Source organism: Lynx canadensis, chromosome D2, assembly GCF_007474595.2.
Source record: "Lynx canadensis isolate LIC74 chromosome D2, mLynCan4.pri.v2, whole genome shotgun sequence".
NCBI lineage: Eukaryota > Metazoa > Chordata > Mammalia > Carnivora > Felidae > Lynx > Lynx canadensis.
Genome location: NC_044313.2, coordinates 79073843 through 79099265, shown reverse-complemented (window position 1 = coordinate 79099265; position 25423 = coordinate 79073843). Strand labels below are relative to the sequence as shown.

Below are 25423 nucleotides of genomic sequence, written 5' to 3'. Positions count from 1 at the left end.
TAGACTTTTCCAAAGAAGACCTAACAAATGGCTAACAGACACATGAAAAGATGCTCACCATCGCTCACCATCAGGGAAATACAAATCAAAACCACATTGAGATACCACCTCACACCGGTCAGAGTGGCCAAAATAAATGACTAGGCAACAACAGGTGTTGGGGAAGACGTGGAGAAAGGGGAACCCTCTTGCTCTGGTGGTGGGAATGCAAACTGGTGCAGTCACTCTGGAAAACAGTGTGGAGGTTCCTCAGAAAATTAAAAATAGAATTACCCTATGACCCAGCAATAGCACTACTGGGAATTTATCCAAAGGATACAGGAGTGCCACTTTGAAGGGGCACATGCACCCCACTGTTTATAGAAGCTCTATCAACAATAGCCAAGTTATGGAAAGAGCCCAAATGTCCATCAACGGATGAATGGATAAAGAAGATGTGGTATATATATGCAATGGATGTGATGAAAAAGAATGATATCTGGCCATTTGCAATAGTGTGGATGGAACTGGAGGGTATTATGCTAAGTGAAATAAGTCAGTCAGAGAAAGACAGATATCATATGTTTTCACTCAAATGTGGAATTTGACAGAAGACCATAGGGGAAGGGAAGGAAACATAAGTTACAAACAGAGAGGGAGGCCAACCATATAAGAGACGCTTAAATGCAGAGAGCAAACTGAGGGTTGACGGGAGTGGGGGGTTTGGGAGTGGGAACGGGTGATGGGCATTGAGGAGGGCACTAGTTAGGATGAGCACTGGGTGTCGTATGTTAAGTGATGTATCACAGGAATCTACTCCTGAAGCCAAGACTACACTGTATAGGCTGTATGTTAGCTAACTTGACAATAAATTATATAAAAAAAAGCAACATTGTAATGCTAAAAAAATAAAATACATCTTAAAAATAAATGTAGTTTAAAACTTTCAAGTCTAGATAATTTGTAGCAAGTTGTTAAATTATTGCACTGGAACTAGGCTAACAAACATACAAGAAAGACATAGCAATTATTTGCACATAAATTATTTTCCTAATTTACTGGTAATAGTTTGTTCTCTTAAGTGAGGAAGTCTAACACACAGCAAATGTTAGCTATGTGACTGGTATTATACTAACAAAGCGTCATATCCCATTTATCAAATTTAAGTTTTATGACGACCCTGAGAAGGAGGTATTATTCACATTTGATAGGTAGGGAAGCTGATGCTCAGAGAGGTTAAGTAACTTCCTTTAAGTCACATAGCTTGTGAGTGGCAAAGCCAGACCTATGAACTCTGCACAATGTCCTTCCAGGTACAGTGCCTGGCTTATTGTAGAAGGTTCGTGAGATCCATAAGTCATGCTTTTGGGAGACAATGTGGGCAGTGACCTCGGTGGCTCCCTGGTTTCTTATTCTAGAAAGAACTTAAGAGTCCTGGTTTCCCAGAATTTAGGACACTCAAAACAAGCATTTCTGTATGCAGTAAAATCTAGATGCTGAGAGTCTGGATGGAAGTTGAGTTATCCAATCTTCCTAATCTCCTCACCCGTCCTCCTGCCCTCCCCAAAACCCAGCAACCTTTAAACACACTTTAAATAAGTGTTAGCCTGGTAAGAATATTATTACATCCTTAATTCAGCTATCAATGAACTTGTAGTATATGATACAGTTTTTGGAACTGGGCTAGGCAATTCTATGATGGAGACTTCAAAGAGGGGGTTTGCGCTACAAAATAGGGTGGCTGGAAAAGCATGGGTTTGAGAATGAAGCAGGAACGAATCTGAATCTTGACGGCCAAGAACGCCCTGTATCTTTAGACAACTTACTTAATTTTTCAGAGCTTCAACTTTCTTATCTGAAACTGGTAATATTCCTTAACTCACAGAATTATTCAACTAGTCAAATGTTATTACTTGTTGCAATTTTAATAGTGTTAATGTCTCCTTTGGAATGTAGATCCCAAATGTGGTACCTTTTCAAAGTGATGTCTTTCATTTTAATTCTTGGGACTACTCATGGAGCCTTTTGATCCCGAAGATCTGTAAACCCTGAAGCAAACATGAATATCGTAAGCTGCTAGGAAATAAATGCTGAGTTGCCAAAAATAACAGGGAATACTACTCTTTCTTTAATTTGGGGGTGCTTTTATTTTAGTAGATCTGCAGTCAAATTTATATCCTTGCATTCGTATATTTTGATATGAGTCAGCCCATAGTCCCCATTTACTGTTCTGTAGCTTTAGCCTTATTTTGTCCCTGGATGAAAATATATATAAATATTTATGGAGGACTTACAAATTCTCTTTTGTATACACGCATAAACATACAAATTTCAGACCTAAGCTTACCTATGAGCATAGACATACAAAATCTTCGAATAAACATATATTTTTAAATTGTATCTGGTTGAGTAAAAGCATGACCGATTAGTAGTTAGAAAAAAATAATGTATAAGACTGATGAATATAATGTATAACACCTTGGTAGGTGTTCTATAAATATCTATTACTGAAGGCATCAATGAACTAGTGAAAAAAATAGTCCACGGGGCGCCTGGGTGGCGCAGTCGGTTAAGCGTCCGACTTCAGCCAGGTCACGATCTCGCGGTCCGGGAGTTCGAGCCCCGTGTCGGGCTCTGGGCTGATGGCTCAGAGCCTGGAGCCTGCTTCCGATTCTGTGTCTCCCTCTCTCTCTGCCCCTCCCCCGTTCATGCTCTGTCTCTCTCTGTCCCAAAAAAAATAAATAAACGTTGAAAAAAAAATTTAAAAAAAAATAGTCCTAATGTTGAGACAGTATGAAGGTCCATTATTACATTCATAGGTTAGATTGTTACCACATTACATTAACAGACCAACATACTAAAAGGTTTCCTTTTTCTTTATCTAGAGCCAAATTATTTCCTATTGGGGCTACCCAGGTGAAGTGCACGATGTTGTAACTGAAGATGGTTATATCCTTGGCCTTTATAGAATTCCTTATGGGAAGGCGAACAATGACAATTCAGGTAATATTCAATCGAGAACACATTGGTGACTTTCTGGGACCTGAGATTCTTCACTTTGCCACTTCTTTTCAGTAAGTTTAGGACGAGAAAAGGATTTAAAGATTAAGTGCACCGAAAACTTCGCTTACAAGTCTCTACATGCCTCAAGAAGAGAATGGGATTCTCCACTGGTTTCCGGTTCACAGAGGGTTTTGTTGTGTGTGTGTGTGTGTTTTAATGTTTATTTATTGTGGAGAGAGAGAGCGAGCAGAGAACAGGCAGAGAGAGACAGAGACACAGAATCTGAAGCAGGCTTCAGGCTCTGAGCTGTCAGCACAGAGCCCGACATGGGGCTGGAACTCTCGACCCGCGAGATCATGAACTGACCCAAAGTCCAATGCTTAACCAACTGGGCCACCCAAGAGCCTCTGGAATGGTTTTATTTATTTATTTATTTATTTATTTATTTATTTTAATTTTTATTTTAATTTTTTTTAACGTTTATTTATTTTTGAGATAGAGAGAGACACAGTATGAACGGGGGAGGGGCAGAGAGAGAGGGAGACACAGAATCAGAAGCAGGCTCCAGGCTGGGAGCCATCAGCCCAGAGCCCGACTCGGGGCTCGAAACTCACGGACCGTGAGATCATGACCTGAGCCGAAGTCGGACGCTTAACCGACCGAGCCACCCAGGCGCCCCTGGAATGGTTTTAGAGTGAGGTGGAACACAAACTGTTCCACGTTTTCTTTGTGGATCACTCTACTCATACGTGTTGATTCACTACAAGTTCTCTGTTTCATGAGGGGTTAGAAATGTAACCGGGTAACATTATTCTGTAGGTTTGAAAAATGGCTGGTAAAAATTTCCTTCCTCGTCTTTCGGCTCTCTTGTCTACTAATAGCAAAGAGATCAGGTTGGAGAACCTCATGGTTCTTTACTCCAACAATACGGTACATCACTATCAGCAAGTGAGGTGAAAACATAAAGCACTAAAATTTGTCACGGGGATTATAATTCTGTATCGGCCACTTATGAGCAGAATATGTAACAGATTACTTCTGCTTACTCATCTAACTGCTCAAATAAAAACCAACCTGTTTTGGGCTGCCTTGGTGGCCCAGCCGGTTAAGCGTCTGACTTTTGATTTTGGCTCAGGTCATGATCTCCTGGTTTGTCGGTTTGAGCCCCGCATCGGGCTCTGTGCAGACAGCTCAGAGCTTGGTGCCTGCTTTGGATTCTGTGTCTCCCTCTCCCTCTGTCCCTCCTCCTCTCATGCTCTGTCTCTCTCTCTCTCAAAAATAAATAAACATTAAAGAGAATTTAAAAAACAACAATCAGCCTTTTTTTTTCTTTCCTCTTTAGATTTTCTCCCTGAGAAGAATGTTTCTCATATTATAGAATACCGTCTCAAGTTCTCATTTTGAACATTAAAGTACATTTCAGAGAAGATATTAATTTGAAACCACCTCGACCAATGTAATTTGGGATCCTTATAAAGGTCACAGCTACTGGACAGGAAATATTCACGTAGATTTAACATAATCATAGTGATCACTTTTCAGGGTATGATCTAATTTCACGAATACTGTAATAAAATATTCAAAGGGAATCTAAAAATACAGTAAGGGCTTTAGAGTTGTCTAGAAGCAGGGCCAGAGACAGAGATTCAGGTGCATGTGATTTATTGCTGGTCTACCGTCAGGAGAAGGTCCTGTGGAAATCAGGGTAGGACTGTCAGGAGAAGGTCCTGTGGAAATCAGGGGAGGGCAGGGGAAGGAGCTAAGGAAGGATGGGACTCAGCTAAGTCCAGATGCAATCTGATCTCAGAGGAGCTCGTGGGTCCGTGAACTGACTACCAAAGTGGTCCCGCCTTGAAGTTAGGGAATTAGCCTCACTCTCCATGTTGCCACACCTTTGCCTGAAGGCTACTCATAGAAATAGATACAATCTCCTGCGTGAGGCAACTGCCACTTGCCCGGGGCCAATCCTACAGAGAAAGGGGCAATAAGGAACACTCAGAAAGTAAAACCCACAGCAAGTAGAAGAACTGTCCCCCTGCTTAGTAAAGGAAATCTAGATGGGGCACCAAAATAACAGAGTGCACCCCTTGTGTTGCTAGATCCATCTGTTTTTCACATTAAGTTTATTTCATCCCGGTACAGGTTTTCCAGGATTTTGGAAGGTCCGAATTTCTGGGAAAACTTACAAGAGGAGGGAGAGGGGAAGAAATTATGGCATCTGCTTTTGCAGGTGACCCTAAGGCCATGACTGGTACTCATACATTCCCAACTGTATTACCCAGTGTCGATTCCCCTCCCTCTGAGCTGTCTTCCCTGATGTGGCCATCCAGGTCCTCATCCCTAAGGGCTACCGTGTCTATAACAGGTCACAGTTGCAGTATTTACACACTTACAGGTGAGACAAGGCACGGGAGTAACAACAAAAGATAGCCCAGTGAATCACATGAATACCAAATGTATTTTTCTATCCTCATTCTGCATCAGAAGCCCTACCTCCTCATGATGATCAGGACCCATTACTCCTGCCCATGTAGTAATTCTTTTCCTTGCCCCAAGTCTTCCAACATGAGGACCCAAAGTGACCCAGGCGGCAGTCATAGCTTTCTTCTTTCTTTGCTTTCTTTTTCTGTTTCTGTTCTTTTCTTTCTTTTCTTTTCTTTTCTTCTTTTTTTTCTTTCTTTCGTTCTTTTCTCCTTCTTTTCTCTTTTTTCTTCCTTTTTTCTTTTCCTTTTCTCTTTCTTTCTTTTTCTTTTCGTTTCTTTTCTTCCTTTCCTTTCTTTTCTTTTCTCTTCTTTTCTTTCTTTTTTCTTGTCTTTCTTTTCTTTCCTTCCTTTCCTTTCTTTTCTTTTCTTTTCTTTCTTTTTTCTTCTTTTTTTTTTTTTTCTTTTTCTTTCTTTTCTTTCTTTCTTTCTCTTCTTGTCGTTCTTTTCTTATTTATTTTTCTTTCTTTTCTTCTTTCTTTCTTTAGATGTTTACTTCATGAGCTAGTGGAAGTGTTTTGTGCCTTAAACCAGGACCTCCAGATCTGAAGAGCCTTAAATTGTGAGGACAGAAAGTGCAAACCCCTGAGTGAGTTACTGGGTATTAGTGTCACACCTAATCCCTTATTTCTCAGATTCATGTGTTCTACCAATTAGGGGAAGCAGCACTATGTTCTGGGTGTTTGTTTAAGGTATATAATGAGTCTTGAAGGATCACACCCATGCTTACAGGACTTCATCTCCCAGCTGGCTTCTCTACCGGGGTGTTGTTTCATTGCTCTGCGAGGCTAACAGCCTCGTGAGGGTTGTCATGTGGTAAAACCAGTGGCCTTCTAATGAATGCACCCTCTTTGACCTGGAGTGAATTCCTTTATTCAAAGTAATGTCATGAGGGGTTCCATATTTGTAGATCAGACATTCCATGAACTCTTGAACAGTAGTGCCGGGTGTGGTTCTGTGTGGTAAGAAAGGTAAATCATAGCAGAAACAGATACCAATCCTAGTCATAGTGAACTGCGACCCTTTCTAGGAGAGAAAGGGTCTGATGTACACAACTGGTCTCCAAGTGGCTGGTTTGGTCTTTTCAGGGGGTGCTACTGTGTAAGATCTCCTTTGCAGACAGGGTAGACATACTGCCCGGGCAGTAGCTAGATCTGCTTTGGTGAGGGGCCCACATTGGGGGGCCAGTTTAGTCTACATCTCTGTCATCATGGCTCCTCCTTGGTGAGAAGCCCAAACTGGGGCAACCAGCTTAGTCTACATCTCTGTCTTCATGGCCCCTCCTTTTGTGAGTCCCCTGCATAGCACTGAGGTGGCCAAGACCAACGTCCAGCTGACATCTGCTGTTGAGTCATCCTATGCGCTTTGGGTTGGCTAGTGTGCCCTGGGAAGTACTTGTTTCCCTCCCTGTGCCCTGGCCCCCCCGACTGAGTATTGTTCTGGAGGGCAGATGGGGAAAAGACCAGAGGAGAGTGTCTTACCTTCCTGTGACAACTGCACCACAATGGACACTTCTGTAAGACTCTTTCCAGTCTTTTCTGTGAAGTTCATGTAAGGTTCATGGGATGGAGCTCATAGGATGATATGGACTTTCCCCATTTCAACTGTACCCTGTCCTTCACACCCTGTCCTGCCCTTGGAGCCAGAGAACTGGCCTTCACTAATTCTTCAATTATTCTTCCCAAACTATTCATATTGGGTATCCCCCATGAAGAAGGGCTATGTCTCTTCTTTCCCTGTAAGCACATGTCTCTCCTCAGATTTGGGGCCAGATTTTTGCTCTGTGAATCAGCTCCCTGATAAATGTATATATATATATATATATATATATATATATATATATATATATTTATATTATATATGCATGTATATATATACATATATATATATTTATATTATATATGCATGTATATATATACATATATATATAAAAGCAATATTTTTTCCAGTTTATTATACATCCCAAAACGGAAGTAGAAGTTCTCCACTTCTGAGCTTTTAAATTTTACTGATGTCCTCACCAGAGTATTTTTTTCAACCTAGTAGGTGTTCTATCCTGTGGGCTCTCCCAAGGCACGTTAAATCAGTTGGTGGGTGTTCTTTTCTCATTCAATAGATTAGCCTCCGTATCTTTTCCACCACAGTCTGCTTTCTTATTCTGGAATTGTCTAAGCTTCTGAGAAACCCTGGCAGAGTATGAGGACTGACCCCTGGAACCACTGCGGCTGTGTTGAATCTTGTATCGTAGGAACGCACTCACGTATGAACAAACTCTCCCTTATCCAGCATATCCGTATGTATATGCTTCCTTTCTATCTAACATTTAGGCGGACTCTTCCAACTTCTGCGGTCATATACGTATTAGCCAGATTTTGTAGCTCTCTTAGCCTACAATCTCACCTCTCCCTCAGCAGACCCAACACGCTCCAGTCCAGCCACTGGGGACCTCAACCAGTGCTGGTGACGGAGTATCCAGGAAGGCACTGGGAAGGATCTTCAGGAGGAGAAGACCTGTTCTGAAAGATAAGTCAGAGGGGGCATTATGCTCGAACAAAGAGGAGTGGGTTCAGGGAACCCTGAGATGTAAGCTTCCAAAGTTCTCATTCAGACAGTCTCAGAGTCCTACTTCCCTATCAAAGCCCCGAATATGACACTCAACAACAGCCGCCTGCTTCCCCAGACCTCATAATTACATTTTCTCTGTGCTTCCTCACTGTCACAGATACTGAGCAAGCCAGTCACCCCTTTCCTGTATCGGCACAGGAAACATGAATATCTTAGCCACTGGGCTAAGCACCACAACATCCAATGTTCTTTCAGTCTCTACCTACAATCAGTGACAGGTCCTCATTGTCGGCCAACCAGCAAGGAAACCAACTCCACAACCCGTCCTTAAATGTCTACTTCCTGGGTCACTTTCAGTAGTACGTCTAGGTCAAGTTCCCTAGAAACAGAGCCTGTGGCAGGGATTTGAGGGTATGTGATTTATTGAGGGGAATCTCAGGGAAAAGGAGATAGGAGAAGCAGAAGAGAACAGAGGATGGGGCCCCTGGGTTTCTAAGTGGTTAAGTGTCTGACTTCAGCTCAGGTCATGATCTTGTGGTTCGTGAGTTCAAGCCCTGCATCGGACTCTGTGCTGACAGCTCAGAGCCTGGAGCCTGCTTCGGATTCTGTGTCTCCCTCTCTCTCTGCCCCTCCCCTGCTCATAATCTGTCTCTCAGAAATAAATAAACATTAAAAACATTTTTCTTCATAAATAACTTTTAAAAAAGAAGAGAGCAGAGGAAGGAGTTAAGCAAATATGTGGTCTCACCTGGAGTCTAGCCTCCCCTCCCATCCCTTGGGGTGATACACAACACGAAGTACATCAGAGTTGGTCCAACCCAGAAGCAAGGGACTCAGCTCTCTGTACCTTTGTGTCAGTTGGTTGAGAAGGTGGCCTCCTTCCTCCTCTGGTGTGGGAGCTCCCTTTCAGCCAACACCGTACATTCTCAGCCTCCCCTGAGAAGGGGCAGCCGGGTACAGCTTGGTAACACGATAGCTGGTGGGCGCAAACATCAGCCTGGTCAGTGGGTCTGTGCGGGGCGCCCACAGCATTGGGGCAGTAGACGCTAATGATGCGGATTATGCGTAAATCACAACTCGGGGCTTAACAAAGTTACTCGTGAGCACATTCAACATTACTCAAAAGGTGTTATTTCCCAAAAAGCTTGCAAGCATAATCAGAGTTCTGGGAACTCCGTTGGGTAACTAGCACAGTGGTTCTAATGATAACACATATATTGAATATGTCTGTGAAAATGTGATTATAAAGTCATCTTATGAAATGGAAGAGTGGGAACATCATATACAATATAATATTTTATGCAATATGCTATTTAAAATGGATATGAGTGCTCACATCACTATTAGATATTTGAATAATCCTTAAAAGTTTATATATTTAGGGGCATCTGGGTGGCTCAGTCGGTTAAGCATCTGACTCTTTATTTCAGCTCTGGTCATGATCTCACTGCTCATGAGTTCGAGCCCTGCATCAGGCTCTGCACTGACAGCACGGGACCTACTGGGGATTCTCTCTCTCCCTCTCTCTCTGCCCCTACTCCCCTTGCATGCATTCTCCCTCTCTCTCTCTCTCTCTCAAAATAAATAGACTTTGAAAAAAGTTGATGTATTTAAATGAGACACGGCCTAATTATGCACTTGGTCATTTGAAAAATATCCATTAGTAAACTAAGGTGTTTAAACTAATGCGTTTAGGGGCGCCTGGGTGGCTCAGTCGGTTAAGCGTCCGACTTCAGCTCAGGTCACAATCTCGCGGTCCGTGAGTTCCAGCCCCGTGTCAGGCTCTGGGCTGATGGCTCAGAGCCTGGAGCCTGCTTCCGATTCTGTGTCTCCCTCTCTCTCTGCCCCTCCCCCATTCATGCTCTGTCTCTCTCTGTCCCCAAAATAAATAAACGTGAAAAAAAATAAAATAAAATAAACTAATGTGTTTAACACATTATATCTCTGACATATATCTCTATATCTCTGACATAGAATGGGACTAAACATTAATAATTTACCCTATTTCTACAATATAAAATTAAACAAATTTTTTTAATCTCCAAACTGTCATGTATTAAAGATTGAATTTCCCATGAGCTAGTTACACAGATATTATAAAATTTATTTAAAAACTTTTTTAATCTTTATTTTCGAGAGAGAGACAGAGTGTGAGCTGGGGAAGGAGCAGAGAGAGAGAGACACAGAATCCGAAGCAGGCTCCAGGCTCCGAGCTGTCAGCCCAGAGCCCGACGCGGGGCTGGAACTCACTGACTGCGAGATCATGACCTGAGCCGAAGTCGGACGCTTAACTGACTGAGCCACCCAGGCGCCCAGATATTATAAAATTTAAAAAGAAATTCTCTGCATCTTTCTTCCAGCTCAGAAACTTGTCGTCTACTTGCAACATGGCTTGTTGACATCTGGCAGCAGCTGGATTTCCAACCTTCCCAACAACAGCCTGGGTTTCATTCTGGCCGATGCCGGTTATGACGTGTGGCTGGGGAACAGCCGAGGGACTACGTGGTCCAGGAAACACCTGTACCTGAAAACAAACTCCAAAGAATTCTGGGCCTTCAGGTACCAATAAACTCAAATAATGTTTCCTTTTGTTTGATAAGCGTATCGAACGTTTGATTTGGTTTTTAAATGAAATGAAATAGGATGCGGCTCTTTTCTCAGTCAGGTCTCTTAACAGACCATCAACGTGGATGCAAATTTTGGCTTGAAAATTAAAGAGTGCTTGTCTGATTTTAAGCGTGTTTCTCCTTTTTCAGTAGTGACCTTCCTTGGCCAACCCCACCGTTCCTTCAACCATTCTTTTCCTCCATTACACTTAGTGTATCTCCCTGTACATAGAATACACGAACACCCTCTTTATAAGACTATCTTGGGGCGCCTGGGTGGCGCAGTCGGTTGAGCGTCCGACTTCAGCCAGGTCACGATCTCGCGGTCCGTGAGTTCGAGCCCCGCGTCGGGCTCTGGGCTGATGGCTCGGAGCCTGGAGCCTGTTTCCGATTCTGTGTCTCCCTCTCTCTCTGCCCCTCGCCCGTTCATGCTCTGTCTCTCTCTGTCCCAAAAATAAATAAACGTTAAAAAAAAAATTAAAAAAAAAAAAAAAGACTATCTTAGGGAGGGGCGCCTGGGTGGCTCAGTCGGTTGGGCATCCGACTTCGGCTCAGGTCACGATCTCGCTGTCCGTGAGCCCGAGCCCCGTGTCGGGCTCTGTGCTGACAACTCAGAGCCTGGAACCTGCTTCAGATTCTGTGTCTTCCTCTCTTCTCTGCCCCTCCCCACTCATGCTCGGTCTCTCTATCTCTCAAAAATACCTAAACATTAAAAAAAAAAAATTTTTTTAAAGACTATCTTGGGGCTATTTTATTTCCTTGACTTTGTGTTCTCACGGAAGTTTGTGTTAACAGCCCGTTAGTAGCAAGGGAATTTCAATGTTCTTTTTTCTTTTTTTGTCTTTTTTTTTTTTTTGTAGTTTTGATGAAATGGCTAAATACGACCTCCCCGCCTCCATTGACTTCATTGTGAAGCACACGGGACAAAAGGAAATATTTTACGTGGGCCATTCCCAGGGCACCACTATCGGTATGGTGCTAATGTTCCTTAAGGACTCTTGCGCGGTCTGCAGGCATCCTTCTCCAGGGTGTGGGTGAACTTCCAGAGCTGCGAGGGAAGTAAAGGAGAGCCGGAGGCAGGAATGCCACAGCAGCGCCTGGCAGCTTCCCCCCCTTCCCTTCTACCTTATCTTCTCTAGTCACAAAGAATGGATTGTCAACAACACGTTGTTTGCGGTTTTGTTGGTTTCCAAGGGTACGAAAGTTGGCTATCCATCTCAAGATCATGACTACCTCTTGTGCTACCAATAGAAATTTCATACCTACTCTTATTGTTTAAATGTAGCAAAGGACGTTGGGAGGGAGAGACTTGAAAGGGAAGTTTATGTTTATGCATTCAGGGTGGATGAAACTTAAGATGTGCGCAAGGGCGAGGAAGGTCATCACATGTTTAAAGACGACTAGAAAAGAGCTGCCCACAGCTCACGGCCGTCATACTTCTGGCTCATGCGTCACAGCTTCACTTTCAGGAAAACAAATACATTCCCTAAGACCTAACATAATTCTCTTACGTGGTATGCTAAACTTTTGTACTTTCACCCTTTCCACTTTGGAAGTTACAAAGGCCATTTTATGATAGAAGCCAATATTAACTGAGTCTGTTCTAGGCTGAAAACTATCATTTTCTTATGAGAATAATCCATTTCCCGCTTTATTTTTTTTTCAACGTTTATTTATTTTTTGGGGGACAGAGAGAGACAGAGCATGAACAGGGGAGGGGCAGAGAGAGAGGGAGACACAGAATCGGAAACAGGCTCCAGGCTCTGAGCCATCAGCCCAGAGCCCGACGCGGGGCTCGAACTCACGGACCGCGAGATGGTGACCTGGCTGAGGTCGGACGCTTAACCGACTGCGCCACCCAGGCGCCCCCCATTTCCCGCTTTAAAAGATGTGTTGAGTAACAGTCTAATCCCATTTTCCATAGATCTGTTCTCTGATGTTAGTTAGCCATGTGTCGGTTATCCGGAACCAGGAATCCTGGAAAATCATGAAATAAGAAGCAAGTGGGCTACGTGTTAGAGCTTATCGACTCATACTATGATATATAATTCTTTGGTTATTTGCCTTCTCAGAACTCAGAAAACAGAAAAGCTATAAAAATATTTAAGATGTGCAAATATGTAGCTTCATAAGATGACAAATAAGTGTCATATCAGTGACTCTAAACTAACAATATAATATAAACCAGCATTCGGTATCCTCTGTACAAGAAGGCAAGGAACTTTTTAAATAAATTAAAAGTAAATATTAAACTTATTTGACATTTATTGACTCTGTCACCTAAAGTGTAAGATTCAAATACCAGAAAAATCAACTTAGCGTGTTTTCACCATTGCTACTTATACAAATGCTAAATGTTGTTTCTGGTTTTTAAATTACGGTGTTAACAAGACTGTTTTATTGCTGGTTTATCACAACTTATGATCTAGGTATTATTTTTAATACTAATAATCTGCATTATGTTGTGATTGATATGCATGTCTCATACTGGGTGATTGGTAAATGTTTGATAAGGGAATTAAGAAATGAGTGAGTCAACAAATAATCCAGTGAAGAAATGGGCAGAAGACATGAATAGACACTTCTCTAAAGAAGACATCCGGATGGCCAACAGGCACATGAAAAGATGCTCACATCGCTCCTCATTAGGAAAATCCAAATCAAAACCACACTGAGATACCACCTCACGCCGGTCAGACTGACTAAAATGAACAAATCAGGAGACTATAGATGCTGGAGAGGATGTGGAGAAACGGGAACCCTCTTGCACTGCTGGTGGGAATGCAAACTGGTGCAGCCGCTCTGGAAAACAGTGTGGAGGTTCCTCAAAAGATTAAAAATAGATCTACCCTATGACCCAGCATTAGCACTGCTAGGAATTTACCCAAGGGATACAGGAGTGCTGATGCATAGGGGCACTTGGACCCCAATATTTATAGCAGCACTTTCAACAATAGCCAAAGTATGGAAAGAACCTAAATGTCCATCAACCGACGAATGGATAAAGAAGTTGTGGTTTATACACACAATGGAATACTACGTGACAATGAGAAAGAATGAAATATGGCCCTTTGTAGCAACGTGGATGGAACTGGAGGGTATTATGCTAAGTGAAATAAGTCAGGCAGAGAAAGACAGATACCGTATCTTTTCACTCCCATGTGGATCCTGATAAACTTAACAGAAGACCATGGGGGAGGGGAAGAGCAAAAAGTTACAAAGAGGGAGGCAGGCAAACCATAAGAGACTCTTAAATACTGAGAACAAACTGGCAGTTGATGGGGGGTGGGAGGGTGGGTGATGGGCATTGAGGAGGGCACCTGTTGGGATGAGCACTGGGTGTTGTATGGAAACCAATTTGACAATAAATTATATTTAATATAAAAACATTTTTAAAAATAAATAAAAAGAAAGGACTTCGCCTGGGTGGCTCAGTTTGTTAAGCACCTGACTTAGGATCTCTGCTCAGGTCATGATCCCACAGTCCGTGAAATCGAGCCCCATTTTTGCCCTGCGCCGACAGCACAGAGCCCGCTTGGCGCTCTCTTTCTCCTCTCTCCTCCCTGACTCACACTCTCTGTCTCTCAAAATAAATAAACTTTAAAAAAGTATTTAAAAAAATAAAATAAAAATAAAGGACTTTAAGTCCATCAGAGTACTTACACCAGAGTACAAGCCTACATTATTAGTGGATTTAACTTAAATAAATAGAGCTAACCAATTGTGATAGAAGTCATACTAGAGGAAGTGACCTACATTTTATTAAATGTTTTTATCTCAAAGTTAAAAGGATTACCCTCAAGAATGTTGTAGACTTAAAACCCTTAGCTAACACCATACTCAGTGGGGAAAAACAGAGTTTCCCCCTAAGATCAGGAGCGAGACAAGCATGTCCACTCTTAGGGGCGCCTGGGTGGCTCGATCAGTTAAGAGTCTGACTTCGGCTCAGGTCATGATCTCTCGGTTGGTGAGTTCAAGCCCCGCATCAGGCTCTGTGCTGACAGCTCAGAGCCTGGAGCCTGCTTCGGATTCTGTGTCTCCCTCTCTTTCCGCCCCTCCCCAGCTCACACTCTGTCTGTCTCTCTCTCAAAAATAAACATTAAAAAATTTTTAAAAGAAAAAAAATGAGCGAGTCAATTATTCAAAATCTATTGAATTTACTCTTTAAAAATTGTTTTTTTGAACCTTTATTTTTGAGAGAGAGAGAGAAAGAAAGAAAGAGAGAAAGAGAGAGGACAGAGCAGGGAAGGGGCAGAAAGGGACGGAGACACAGAATCTACAACATGCTCCAGGCCCTGAGCTGTCAGCACAGATGACACAAGATCATGACCTGAACCAGAGTCAGATGCTTAACCACTGAGCCACCCAGGAGCCCCTGAATTTACTCTTGTTTGCCACGATATCACTTATTACGATGGTAGTAACTGCGTAAGAGTAGTTAATCTCTGTCTTATTTTCTTTCAGCTTTCATAACATTTTCCACAATACCAAAGATAGCTGAAAAAGTCAAAATATTTTTTGCCTTAGCTCCAGTTTTTTCTATTAAATACTCAAACAGCCCTTTAATCAAAATGGCATACAAGTGGAAGTCAGTGATAAAGGTATGTTATTCCTTTCCTCTACGTAGTTGATAATCCAAATGACAATATTCTCTCCTTTCAAAACGAAAGGTCTTGGCTATGTGTGAATTTAATTTTGTGGTTTTATTTGCACTGGATTCTTGCTTTTGTTTCTACAAAGGAATAGGGTTTGACTTATAATACCTTTGGACATGTTATTATGAAGGAAAATCCAGTGGTCAACTTATCTCTACCTTGTGTTTCCAAGTTTTGCCCTTAATGTAAATGTTTTAAACTAATGTGAGATAATGAGTTTGATTATAAATATAGTGAACTCATCACACCATTTCTTGATTAATTATTTTGGTCTTCCAAATACAAATAAAGTAAATTTATTTTACAGGCTTTTGTTGGCAACAAAGCCTTCTTACCTAATACTTCATTTAAAAGATTTGTTGGTTCAAAGCTGTGTCCACTAAAGATTTTTGGCAAGATTTGCCGTGAGGTCTTGTTTTTGATGTATGGATGTGACCTGGAGAACTTAAATATGGTAAGAACAAGTTGAATTTGAAATGTATTTTGTCAGTTTTTAGAAAGCAGCTCGTAACAGTGCCTTGTGTGTTATTTTGTGATTTTCCCATATATACTGATAGTTAGATTCTTAGTCTTTCTGATTTTGTGACTGTACCAACATTCTGAAACTGATCAGCATTAGTATGTTGAGATAATTTTGCTTTCGCATTTGTCTTGCTCTCTGTAAAGAACAGAGGGCAGCCACTGTGATGGGTATCTTTACTGGTCTTTGCTTCTGGGTGTTAGTTTCCCGAAATTTCTTGTATTTGTTTTCTATCACTTGTTTTTCACAACCCCTACTCTTTTTTTTTAAGTTCATTTATTTATTTTGAGAGCAAGAGACTATGAGTGGGGGGAAGGGCAGAGAGAGAGGACAGAGAGGATCCCAAGCAGGCTCCATGCTGTCAGCACAAAGCCCAACGTGAGGCTCGATCCCATGAACTGTGAGATCATGACCTCAGCCAATGAGAGCCAGACACTTAACTGATGGAGTCACCCAGGCACTCCCACAGCTTCTACTCTTATATCTTGGTTCCTAACATTCCTTCCCTTTCTTGTTGATCTCTTTATAATTAGCATTAGTGCCTGCTAATTATCTTACATGCTCCTGGGATTTGTCAAAATTCCTGCAGTGGAAAACTATTTCAGTGCTCAAGCCCCTATTACCGAGGCCCTATGGATTAGTTGTATCTACATTCTATTACAGATGTAGGCATTCACTCTAAGACTTTTTCAGCACATTAGATTTAAAAATCCAGATTTGGCAGGGGCAGTTGCAGCATTTAGACTAGTGGTTGGTTCCTGCACCTGTACGATTTAATAATTTCTCAGTGAGAACCAATCTATTCATTCAAAGAAAGGGAAGTTGTCAAGATGCCCATTCTTACCAACTTAGTCCATAGATTCAATGCAATCGCAATCAAAGTCCCAGGAGGTTATTTTAAGGATATTGACAAACTGCTTCCAAAGTTTATAGAGAGAAGCAAAACTGAGAGTTACCAACACAGTATTGAAGGGAAAGACAAAGTTGAAGGACTGATACTACTCAACCCCAAGACTTATTATTAAGCTACAGTCACCTACAGTCATAGTGTGGAATGAGTGAGAGAAGAAACTACTAGATCAGTGGAAGAGAATAGAGTGCCCAGAAATAGAGCCCCATAAGTATCATCAACAGAGCTTTGACAGAGGAGAAAAGGCCATGTGATAGAAAAATAACAGTCTGGGGCGCCTGGGTGGCGCAGTCAGTTAAGCGTCCGACTTCAGCCAGGTCATGATCTCGCGGTCCGTGAGTTCGAGCCCCGTGTCGGGCTCTGCGCTGATGGCTCAGAGCCTGGAGTCTGTTTCCGATTCTGTGTCTCCCTCTCTCTCTGCCCCTCCCCCGTTCATGCTCTGTCTCTCTCTGTCCCAAAAATAAATAAACGTTGAAAAAAAAAATTAAAAAAAAAAGAAAAATGACAGTCTCTTCAACAAATGGTGTTGGAGTTGGAACAAGCAGACGTCCACGTGCAAAAAAAATTTCTAGACACAAACTTTGCACCCTTCACAAAATTAACTTGAATTCGGATCATAGAGCTAAATGTGAGATGCAAAACTGTAAAACTCCTAGAAGATAACATGAGAAAAAACCTAGATGGCCTTGAGCATGGCAATGACCACCAGGGTGCTACATGTGTTACAACTGATGAACCTACATTGACACATCGTAAGTACCCCAAATCTATAGTTTACAGTAGGGCTCACTCTTGGCGTTCTACATTCTAACAAATGTATAATGACATGTATCTACCATTATGGTATCATATAGAATAGTTTCATTGCCCTAAAAATCCTTTGTATTTCACCGATTCATCCCTGCCTACTCAGCTCTTGGCAATCATTGATCTTTTCACCGTACCCACCGTTTTGTCTTTTCCTACTTGGAATCCCACAGTTTGTAACCCTTTCAGATCGTCTTCTTCCCCTTACTAACACATATTTAAGGTTCCTCCATGTCTTTTCATGGGTTGGTAGCTCATTTATTTTTAGTGCTGAAAAATATTCTGAAGTCTGGATGTATCACAGTTTACCTATGCACCTGCTAAAGGACATTTTGGTTCAAGTGTTGACAATTATGAATAAAGATGCCATAAACATCAGTGTGCAGATTTTGTGTGAATGTACATTTTCAACTCCTCTGGGTAAATACCAAGGAGTGTGATTGCTAGATTGTATGCTAAGGACTCCTTTTGCTTTATAAGAGACCCACCAATGTGTTTTCCAAAGTGGTTGTGCCATTTTGCATTACCCTCAGCAATGAATGAGAATCCCCACTTCTCCATATCCTCACCATTTGGTGCTGACAGCGTATTGGACTTTTATCATTTTAGCAGGTGTATAGTCGTCTCTTACTGTTCTTTTGAATTGCATTTCCCTGATAACATATAATGTCGAGCATCTTTTCATGGTCATTTGCTATCTGTGTATTTATTTGATGAGGTAAAGTCTTTGGCCCATTTTTAAATTGGGTTGTTTGTTTCCTCATTGTTGAGTTTGAAGAGTTCTTTGCATTTTGGGGGTAACAATCCTTTACAGATGTGTCTTTTGCGAATATTTTCTTCCAGTCTGCGGCCTGTTGTCTAATTCTCTTGATACGGTCTTTTGCAAAGTAGAAATTTTTAAGCTTATTGAAGGCCGGCTTGTCAGCTATTTTCTTTCACAGATTGTGCCTCTGGTGTTGTATCTAAAAAGTCATCACTAAACTCAAAGCCAGCTAGATTCTCTCTGCTATGTTACCTCCTTGGAGCTTTATAGTTTTGAGTTTGACATTTAGGTCTGTGTTCCATTTTGACTCCTTTCACTCTTGTGAAGGGTGTAAGGTCTGTGTCTAGATTCTTTTTGTTTTTTTCTTTTTGCATGTGGCTATCTAGGTGTTCCAACATCATTTATTGAAGAGACTGTTGTGTCTCTATTGCATTGTTTTTCCTCCTTTGTCAAAGATGAGTTGACTCTATTTATGGGGGTCTATTTTGGGGCTCTCTGTTCCATGTATGGATCTCTTTGTCCATTCTTTCACCAATACCACACTGTCTTGATCACTGTCGCTTTGTAGGAAGTCTTAAAGTCAATTAGAGTCAGTCCTCCAACCTTCTTCTTCCCTCACAATATTGTGTTGGCTATTCTGGGTCTTCTGCTTCTCCATCTGGACTTTAGAAGCAGTCTGGGGGTTGTTGATTTCCTTAAAATAACATGCTGAGACGTTGATAGGATAACATTGATGTTATATGTCTTGGTCACTGACTGAGGTTCCCAGGGACCCTGTAGGCAAATGCAAACCTAGGTTGACATGAAGGCTGCTCTATTTGTGGTTGCTTCATCTTTGAGTTGTGTGAAACTTCGGGACCCCAGTTTGTCACAGAGAGAGTTTCTTATTAAATCTCCCAACTGCCTTTGGCAGGCCCTGGGCTGATTTTTGTTTTCTTCAACTAGCTAAGTTCTCAGAATGAAACTTCAGATCCTCTAAGGCTGGCAAAGAACTTGAAGGAAAACTGGCGTCAGTACTTTGTTTTTTTGAGGGGTCTTTGGTTTTTTTCTTGTCTATTTTTCCTGGAAAATTTTAATTTAATTTAACTTAATTTAATTTAATTTTTTAAGTCTATTTATTCATTTTGAGAGAGAGAGCATGCACGAGTGGGGGAGGGGCAGAAAGAGAGAGGCAGAGAGAGACAGAATCCCAAGCAGGCTCCACACTGTCAGCACAGAGCCTGATGTGAGGCTAGAACCCACAAACCATGAGAACGTGACCTGAGCTGAAACCAAGAGTCAGATGCTTAACCAACTGAGCCACCCCGGTGCCCCCTGGTAACTTCTTCCTATATTTTCTGTTCTTTTGCCTTCAAAAAGGATGTATATCTATGTGAGTTCCAAGAGTTCTGAATGTTTTCCATATGGGATGACGGACTATGTAACTTAGAAATCTAATAATAGCTTCTACATTAATGTAAAAATTACACATGTAGTAAGTACATTTATGTATTTAGTGGAATATAATTTAATCTTTTGTTTATATTATTTGTTTAAAAATAACTTTACATTTTCTTACAATTATTTACTTTAATAAATATCAAAGATTATGTTCTCTATGATTGGGCTAAGCATAAAAATAATTTTTTAACCCCTCAGAGTCGTGTGGATGTGTACATGTCACATAACCCAGCAGGGACATCTGTTCAAAACATGCTTCACTGGAGTCAGGTATAACTTTTAAAGTGCATTTTAGTACGATTTTAATCTTTACTACTCTTGGTTTATCCCCCTTATTCTCGGAATCATGCCATTGCCATAGGATGATCAATTTGGAAGGATAAAATGAAACTTACATATTCGTGTAATTCTTCATAGATTATAATATGTTAATATCATAATCTATCCGGCCCTCTAACCTGAGCAACGATCAGAGCAATATAATTATTTTCTGTTTTACAAATAAGAAAATGTTAATAATTCAGAATAGTAGACTAGGAATCATCTAGGCCATGCCCCTCATTTGACTTGCCCCAAAATTCAAGGCTACTCCTTTAAAAAAAAAAAACCTAAGACGAGCACACAGGTGTCCCAATGTCTAGTCTGTCACTGGACTACACTTTCTCCTCTGTGAAACTGTGAAGTCCATGAGGGCCGTGAGCCAATTTTGTTCACTTTTGTATTTGCAAGGCTGAGAGTTCTGGGGAAATAGCAGACACTTAAGAATGTTTGTTGAATGCATATTGGTGAAGAAAAAAATCCAGTGTGACTATCATGTCAATGTTGAGAGCCAGGATAAGATCCTAGAAAAAACACTGTACTTGAGACCAAAACACCAGATGCTGAGTCCTTTCTCTGAACTTTACTGGCAGTGAGACGCTGAGCAAGCTCATTTAATCTCTATGAATTCAGTTTCCCTAATTTTAAAAATGGAGTTAATAATAATGCTCTGACCTAACAAAAATATTATGAGAGTTAAACAGGGCGATGATTATGAGTGTTATTTAAACTTAATAAACACCGATGAAGTTAAAGTATTGTTGAGATAGGGGTGCCAGGTGGCTAAGTCGGGTAAGTATCCAGCTTTGACCCAGGTCATGATCTCACGGTTCGTGAGTTCAAGCCCCACAGAGCTATCAGCACAGAGGCACCTGGGTGGCTCAATCAGTTAAGTGTCTGACTCTTGATTTTGGCTCAGGTCATGATCTCACAGTTTATGGGTTCTAGCCCCATGGCAGTCTCCATGCTGGGATTCTCGTTCTCTCCTTCTCTCTCGGCCCCTCCCCTGCTTGCTCACTCTGTCTCTCTCTCTCTCTCTCTCTCTCTCTCTCAAAATAAATAAATGAACTTAAAAAAAAAGTTTCATTGAGATATTGGTTAAGGGCTTTCTCATTTAAAAATGTTTAAATCTAGGGGCACCTGAGTGGCTCAGTCAGTTGAGTGCCCAACTTCGGCTCCGCTTGTGATCTCTCAGTTTGTGGGGTCGGGCTCTGTGCTGACAGCTCAGAGCCTGGAGCCTGCTTCAGATTCTGTGTCTCCCTCTCATTCTGTCCCTCCCTGCTCACACTCTGTCTCTCTCTGTCTCTTGAAAATGAATAAATGTTTAAAAAAATTTTTTTTACTGTTTAAATCTGTTCAGTGATTGCTTTTGAGGTAAATTATTAAAAATCTTCAGCTTACCGTTAGATTTAGCTCATTGCTGATGATAGCCAGGGCAGGAAATAGAAGCAACCTTTGCGTGCATATTGAGCACCTAGTATGTGCCCTATGTTGTCCTATGCTCATTGTACTTACCAGTGAACAAACTAAGTATCCCTGTCCTCCTTAAGCTTACATTCTAGCAGTAGATATACAGACAGTAACCAATAAGCAAAGCAAGTAAGTAAATCATCAAAACTCAAGAAGGGGCTAGAAGCTATGGAAAAATAAAGGGGGGAAAGGAGGATAAAGAGATGAGGCATACAGGGCAGGGGATTGTGTTTTTGAATAGAGACACAGGCCAGCCTCAATGAGATGGTGACATGTGAGAAAAGATTTAAAGGCACTGAGAAAGTTAGCAACGTGAACAACTCGGGAAGAGTATTCCGTACAGACAGAATAGCAGGTATACAGGCTGTTAGTCGGGAGCATTTCTGAGAGTCACGGCTACAAGGTCCCTCCAGCTGATGTCAGTGATTAAGGGAGGGAGGGGTAGGAAAAGGGGGCAGAAATGGAATAGAGCCAGAAAGAAACAAGAGCGCCATTGTTAGGACTCTGGCTTTCTAGCTCAAGTGAGTAGCCCCTGCAGGGTTTTGAGCAGGGAGGGGACATGATCTAATTTACATTTTGGGGGCGCCTGGCTGGCTCACCTGGCACAGTGTGTGGCTCTTGATCTCAGGGTCGTGAGTTTGAGCCCCACGTTGGGGGTAGAGTTTACTTGAAAAAAAAGAAAGGAATACTTTGGGTGCCATGTTGGATAGGCCGAAGTGGGGCAAGAGTGGAAGCCGTGAGAAAGTTAGTAGATTACTACTGTAATCCAAATAAGAATTGGTGATGGCCTGCACTGATGTGTTCCCAGGAAGGGTGGTAAAGAGGGTTGGATTCTGAATATACATGTGTTTTGTAAATACACAGCCAAGGACACTTAATGATGGATTCTACGCAAGGAGAGAGAGGAGAGTCTTGGATAACTCCAGAGGTTCTGGCCTAAGCAACAGAACGATCCAATTGCCATTAAAGAAGATTGGGAGGTTTGGGGGTGGAGTGGGTTTGGAGGAAAGATACGATGTTGTAGTTTGGAGATGTTAAGTGTGAGACATCCGAATGATTAATCTGAAGAAGCAGTTGCATCCAGGAGTCTAGGATTTAGAAGAGACTCACAGAAGAAGACGGACGTTTTGAACACGGACGCCATTGAAAGCCAAGAGACCGGATGAGAACACGGAGTGAGTACAGATGGGGAGCAGGGGAGCAAGGCTGGAGGGCTGAGACATGGAAAGGCTCAGAGGTCAGGAAGCAGAGGCTGGATGAATATGACAAAGAGACAAAAAAAAAGGAGCAGTGAGAGAAAAATGAAAATCAAGAAGTGATGGTATTGTAAAAGCCGAGCGAAAAAAAGTTCTCAACGATAGAAATGAACAACTGTCAAGTGCTGCTCATAGGTGACATGGGAAAATTTCTCCGAATTGACCAAAGTTCTACAAATGTTAAGGTCGTAAATAACCCTGGCCATTTTGGCAGCGGGAAAGAGCTGCAGGGGAAGCAGTGTTCTCGGGGAAATCAGGTGGTCCAGACGACAAGGAGGTGAGGGAGCCCATCAGAAATGGGTTTTAAGATACAGGCTGATGACGAATTCCCGATGGTAGAGAGAGCTTTAGAGCTGGGGGGGAATTAGAATGAGACAAGATGTGGGGGCAGGGGGTGTATGGAGACCTGTCAGGTGTAGAATCCCAGAAAAAATAGTAACCCGAGAGTCTGAACCTCCTTGCAATGAAGACATTGTCAGGGGAAAAAAATGGGCACGATCAGATTACACCTAGTAAGTTCAAAGCAGGTAGTGGTGGTGAGGCTGCAAGCATGGAGGGTGAAGCGAGGGATGGCTTCTGGCCCATTCTTTCGAGCGCTGTTGTTTGAAGCAAGGTGTTTAGGAAAGTATCACTTTAGCCCTAGTGCACTTAGTCCTAGATGCTCACTTTTGACCTCTGTGGATGAAACGGGATTTCTTGGGAAGCCTGACATTGTCCCCAAGCACACCGGCCCCCTTTAATAAGGTAGCAGACGTCGGGGGAAACATGCATTTATATGAAGATGATAGGATCATATTCTGTACATCCCCTGCCCCCCGTCTCCTACCTCTTCCATTTCTTGCCCTTTACGAAGGAAGGGAGAAGCAAAGAAGTCTACCTGCGTATGAACCAACAGACAATACTCAACGCACACCTCACGCTCTCCCCTGCCGCGCTAATAAACACATGAGTATAATCTTACTTTAAAAATTTTTTCTTTCAGCTTTTTAATTCTAGTCGCTTGAGAGCTTTTGATTGGGGCAGTCCTGTTCTGAACTGGATGCATTTTAATCAGGTACATAATTATGTCTAAGCTAAAAACTATCTCTGGACTCAGTTCAGATGACGTTGTAATAGATAAAAGCTCATGTAAAGCCCGAGAGTATAATAACAGTGTCAGAAGAACCCGCAGGTGAAGATCACTGTGATTTGTCTCCATATTGTCACATCCAGCCAGAAGGGCATTTCCATATTTTCTCTGTATGCTACCAAATATCTTGGATAAGCCTGGAGAAGTTGACAGGCTGTAGAGTGATTCATCCCACTCTATATATATATAGACTATATATATATATATACTATATATATAATTGAATATTATATATTCAATTATAATATATAATATTCAATTCAATATATATTCAATATATAGTATATATATATACTATATATATAATTGAATATTATATATTCAATTATAATATATAATATTCAATTCAATATATATTCAATATATATTCAATATATTCAATATATAATATTCAATTATATATATATTGTTTATAATAGACATAACTCTGTGCCTAGTTAACTAAGAAATAAAAGGCATAATATGGTTCTTGACCCTAAAACTATTTATTGTATTTGGGAAGATAAGATAAACTCATTATAATTAGGAAAATGTAAAAGTCAATGAGAAGGTGGTAAAAATTGTATGAGTAGCGGGACAGAAGTCTGGTCTGTCTCCTTCAAACTTACCCTTTTCCACCATACTTTTCTGCCTTAGCTAAACTCCACGCTTGATGCGGTTGGCTTGTGTAAAACTCCGAAGTCAATCAGAAATCAGAATCGATAAAGTCAGATTTGACTTCGACCGTTGATTTTTACCATTTACATATCAGCAATTATGCAGCCACCAAAAATTTTGATTAAAATGCTTTCACGTTTGGGGTGCCTGTGGGGCTCAGTCAGTTAAGCATCCAACTTCAGCTCAGGTCATGATCTCACAGACGGTCAGTTCAAGCCCCGCATCGGGCTCTGTGCCGACAGCTCAGAACCTGGAGCTGCTTCGGATTCTGTGTCTCCCTCTCTCTCTGTCCCTCCTCTTCTCACACTGTGTCCCTCTCTCTCAAATAAATAAACGTTTAAAAAAATTAAAATACTTTCACGCTTTACAAATGAGACTGCAAATACCTCTGTGGATTGTTTGAATGCTCTGAATTAGAGCAAACTGTCCAGTTTTGATTGGTATCTGATGTATTTCTAAGTAAAAATCGTAGTAACAATTCTTTCCTATCCATTGCTTCCACGGTAATAATTATTTTAGAATCAGCTTATTTTACAATGGTGTCTTAATTCATCATTTAAAGAATCAGTAAAGAACACCTTCTATGTATCATTTTCTGTGACGACTCTTGTTTCTACCCATTGATGTTTAGACAACTTCTCCATTTTACAACGTGACGTGCATGAATGTGTCAACCTCAACTTGGAACGGGGCCCGTGACGTGTTGGCTGATCCTCAAGATATTAATAATCTACTTTCTGAAATCACAAACCATATTTACCACAAAACCATTTTTTCCTACAATCATATAGACTTCTTGTTCGGATTAGATGTGTATCATCAAGTTTACCGTGAAATCATTGACATTATCCAAGGCACTCTGTAG

At 41.4% G+C, this 25423-nt stretch overlaps 1 protein-coding gene and 1 long non-coding RNA gene across 3 annotated transcripts in view; one reads left to right on the top strand and one right to left on the bottom strand.

Annotated features, from left to right (window-relative positions):
- Positions 1-2023: 2023 nt before the first annotated feature.
- LIPJ (lipase family member J) lies at positions 2024-25423 on the top strand. The gene is made up of 9 exons (XM_030335524.1): positions 2024-2047; positions 2865-2982; positions 10388-10586; positions 11494-11603; positions 15098-15234; positions 15596-15742; positions 19927-19998; positions 23755-23826; positions 25190-25423. Exons 1-9 carry the CDS (start codon positions 2039-2041, stop codon positions 25421-25423), a joined length of 1098 nt encoding a protein of 365 aa, XP_030191384.1. The 5' UTR covers positions 2024-2038.
- Positions 12492-25423, bottom strand: part of LOC115527734 — a 36761-nt gene continuing 23829 nt past the window's right edge. For both annotated transcript variants that reach the window (XR_003973001.1, XR_003973002.1), the window contains exon 3: positions 12492-12610. This is a non-coding gene — a long non-coding RNA (uncharacterized LOC115527734). The remainder of the gene's footprint in view (positions 12611-25423) is intronic.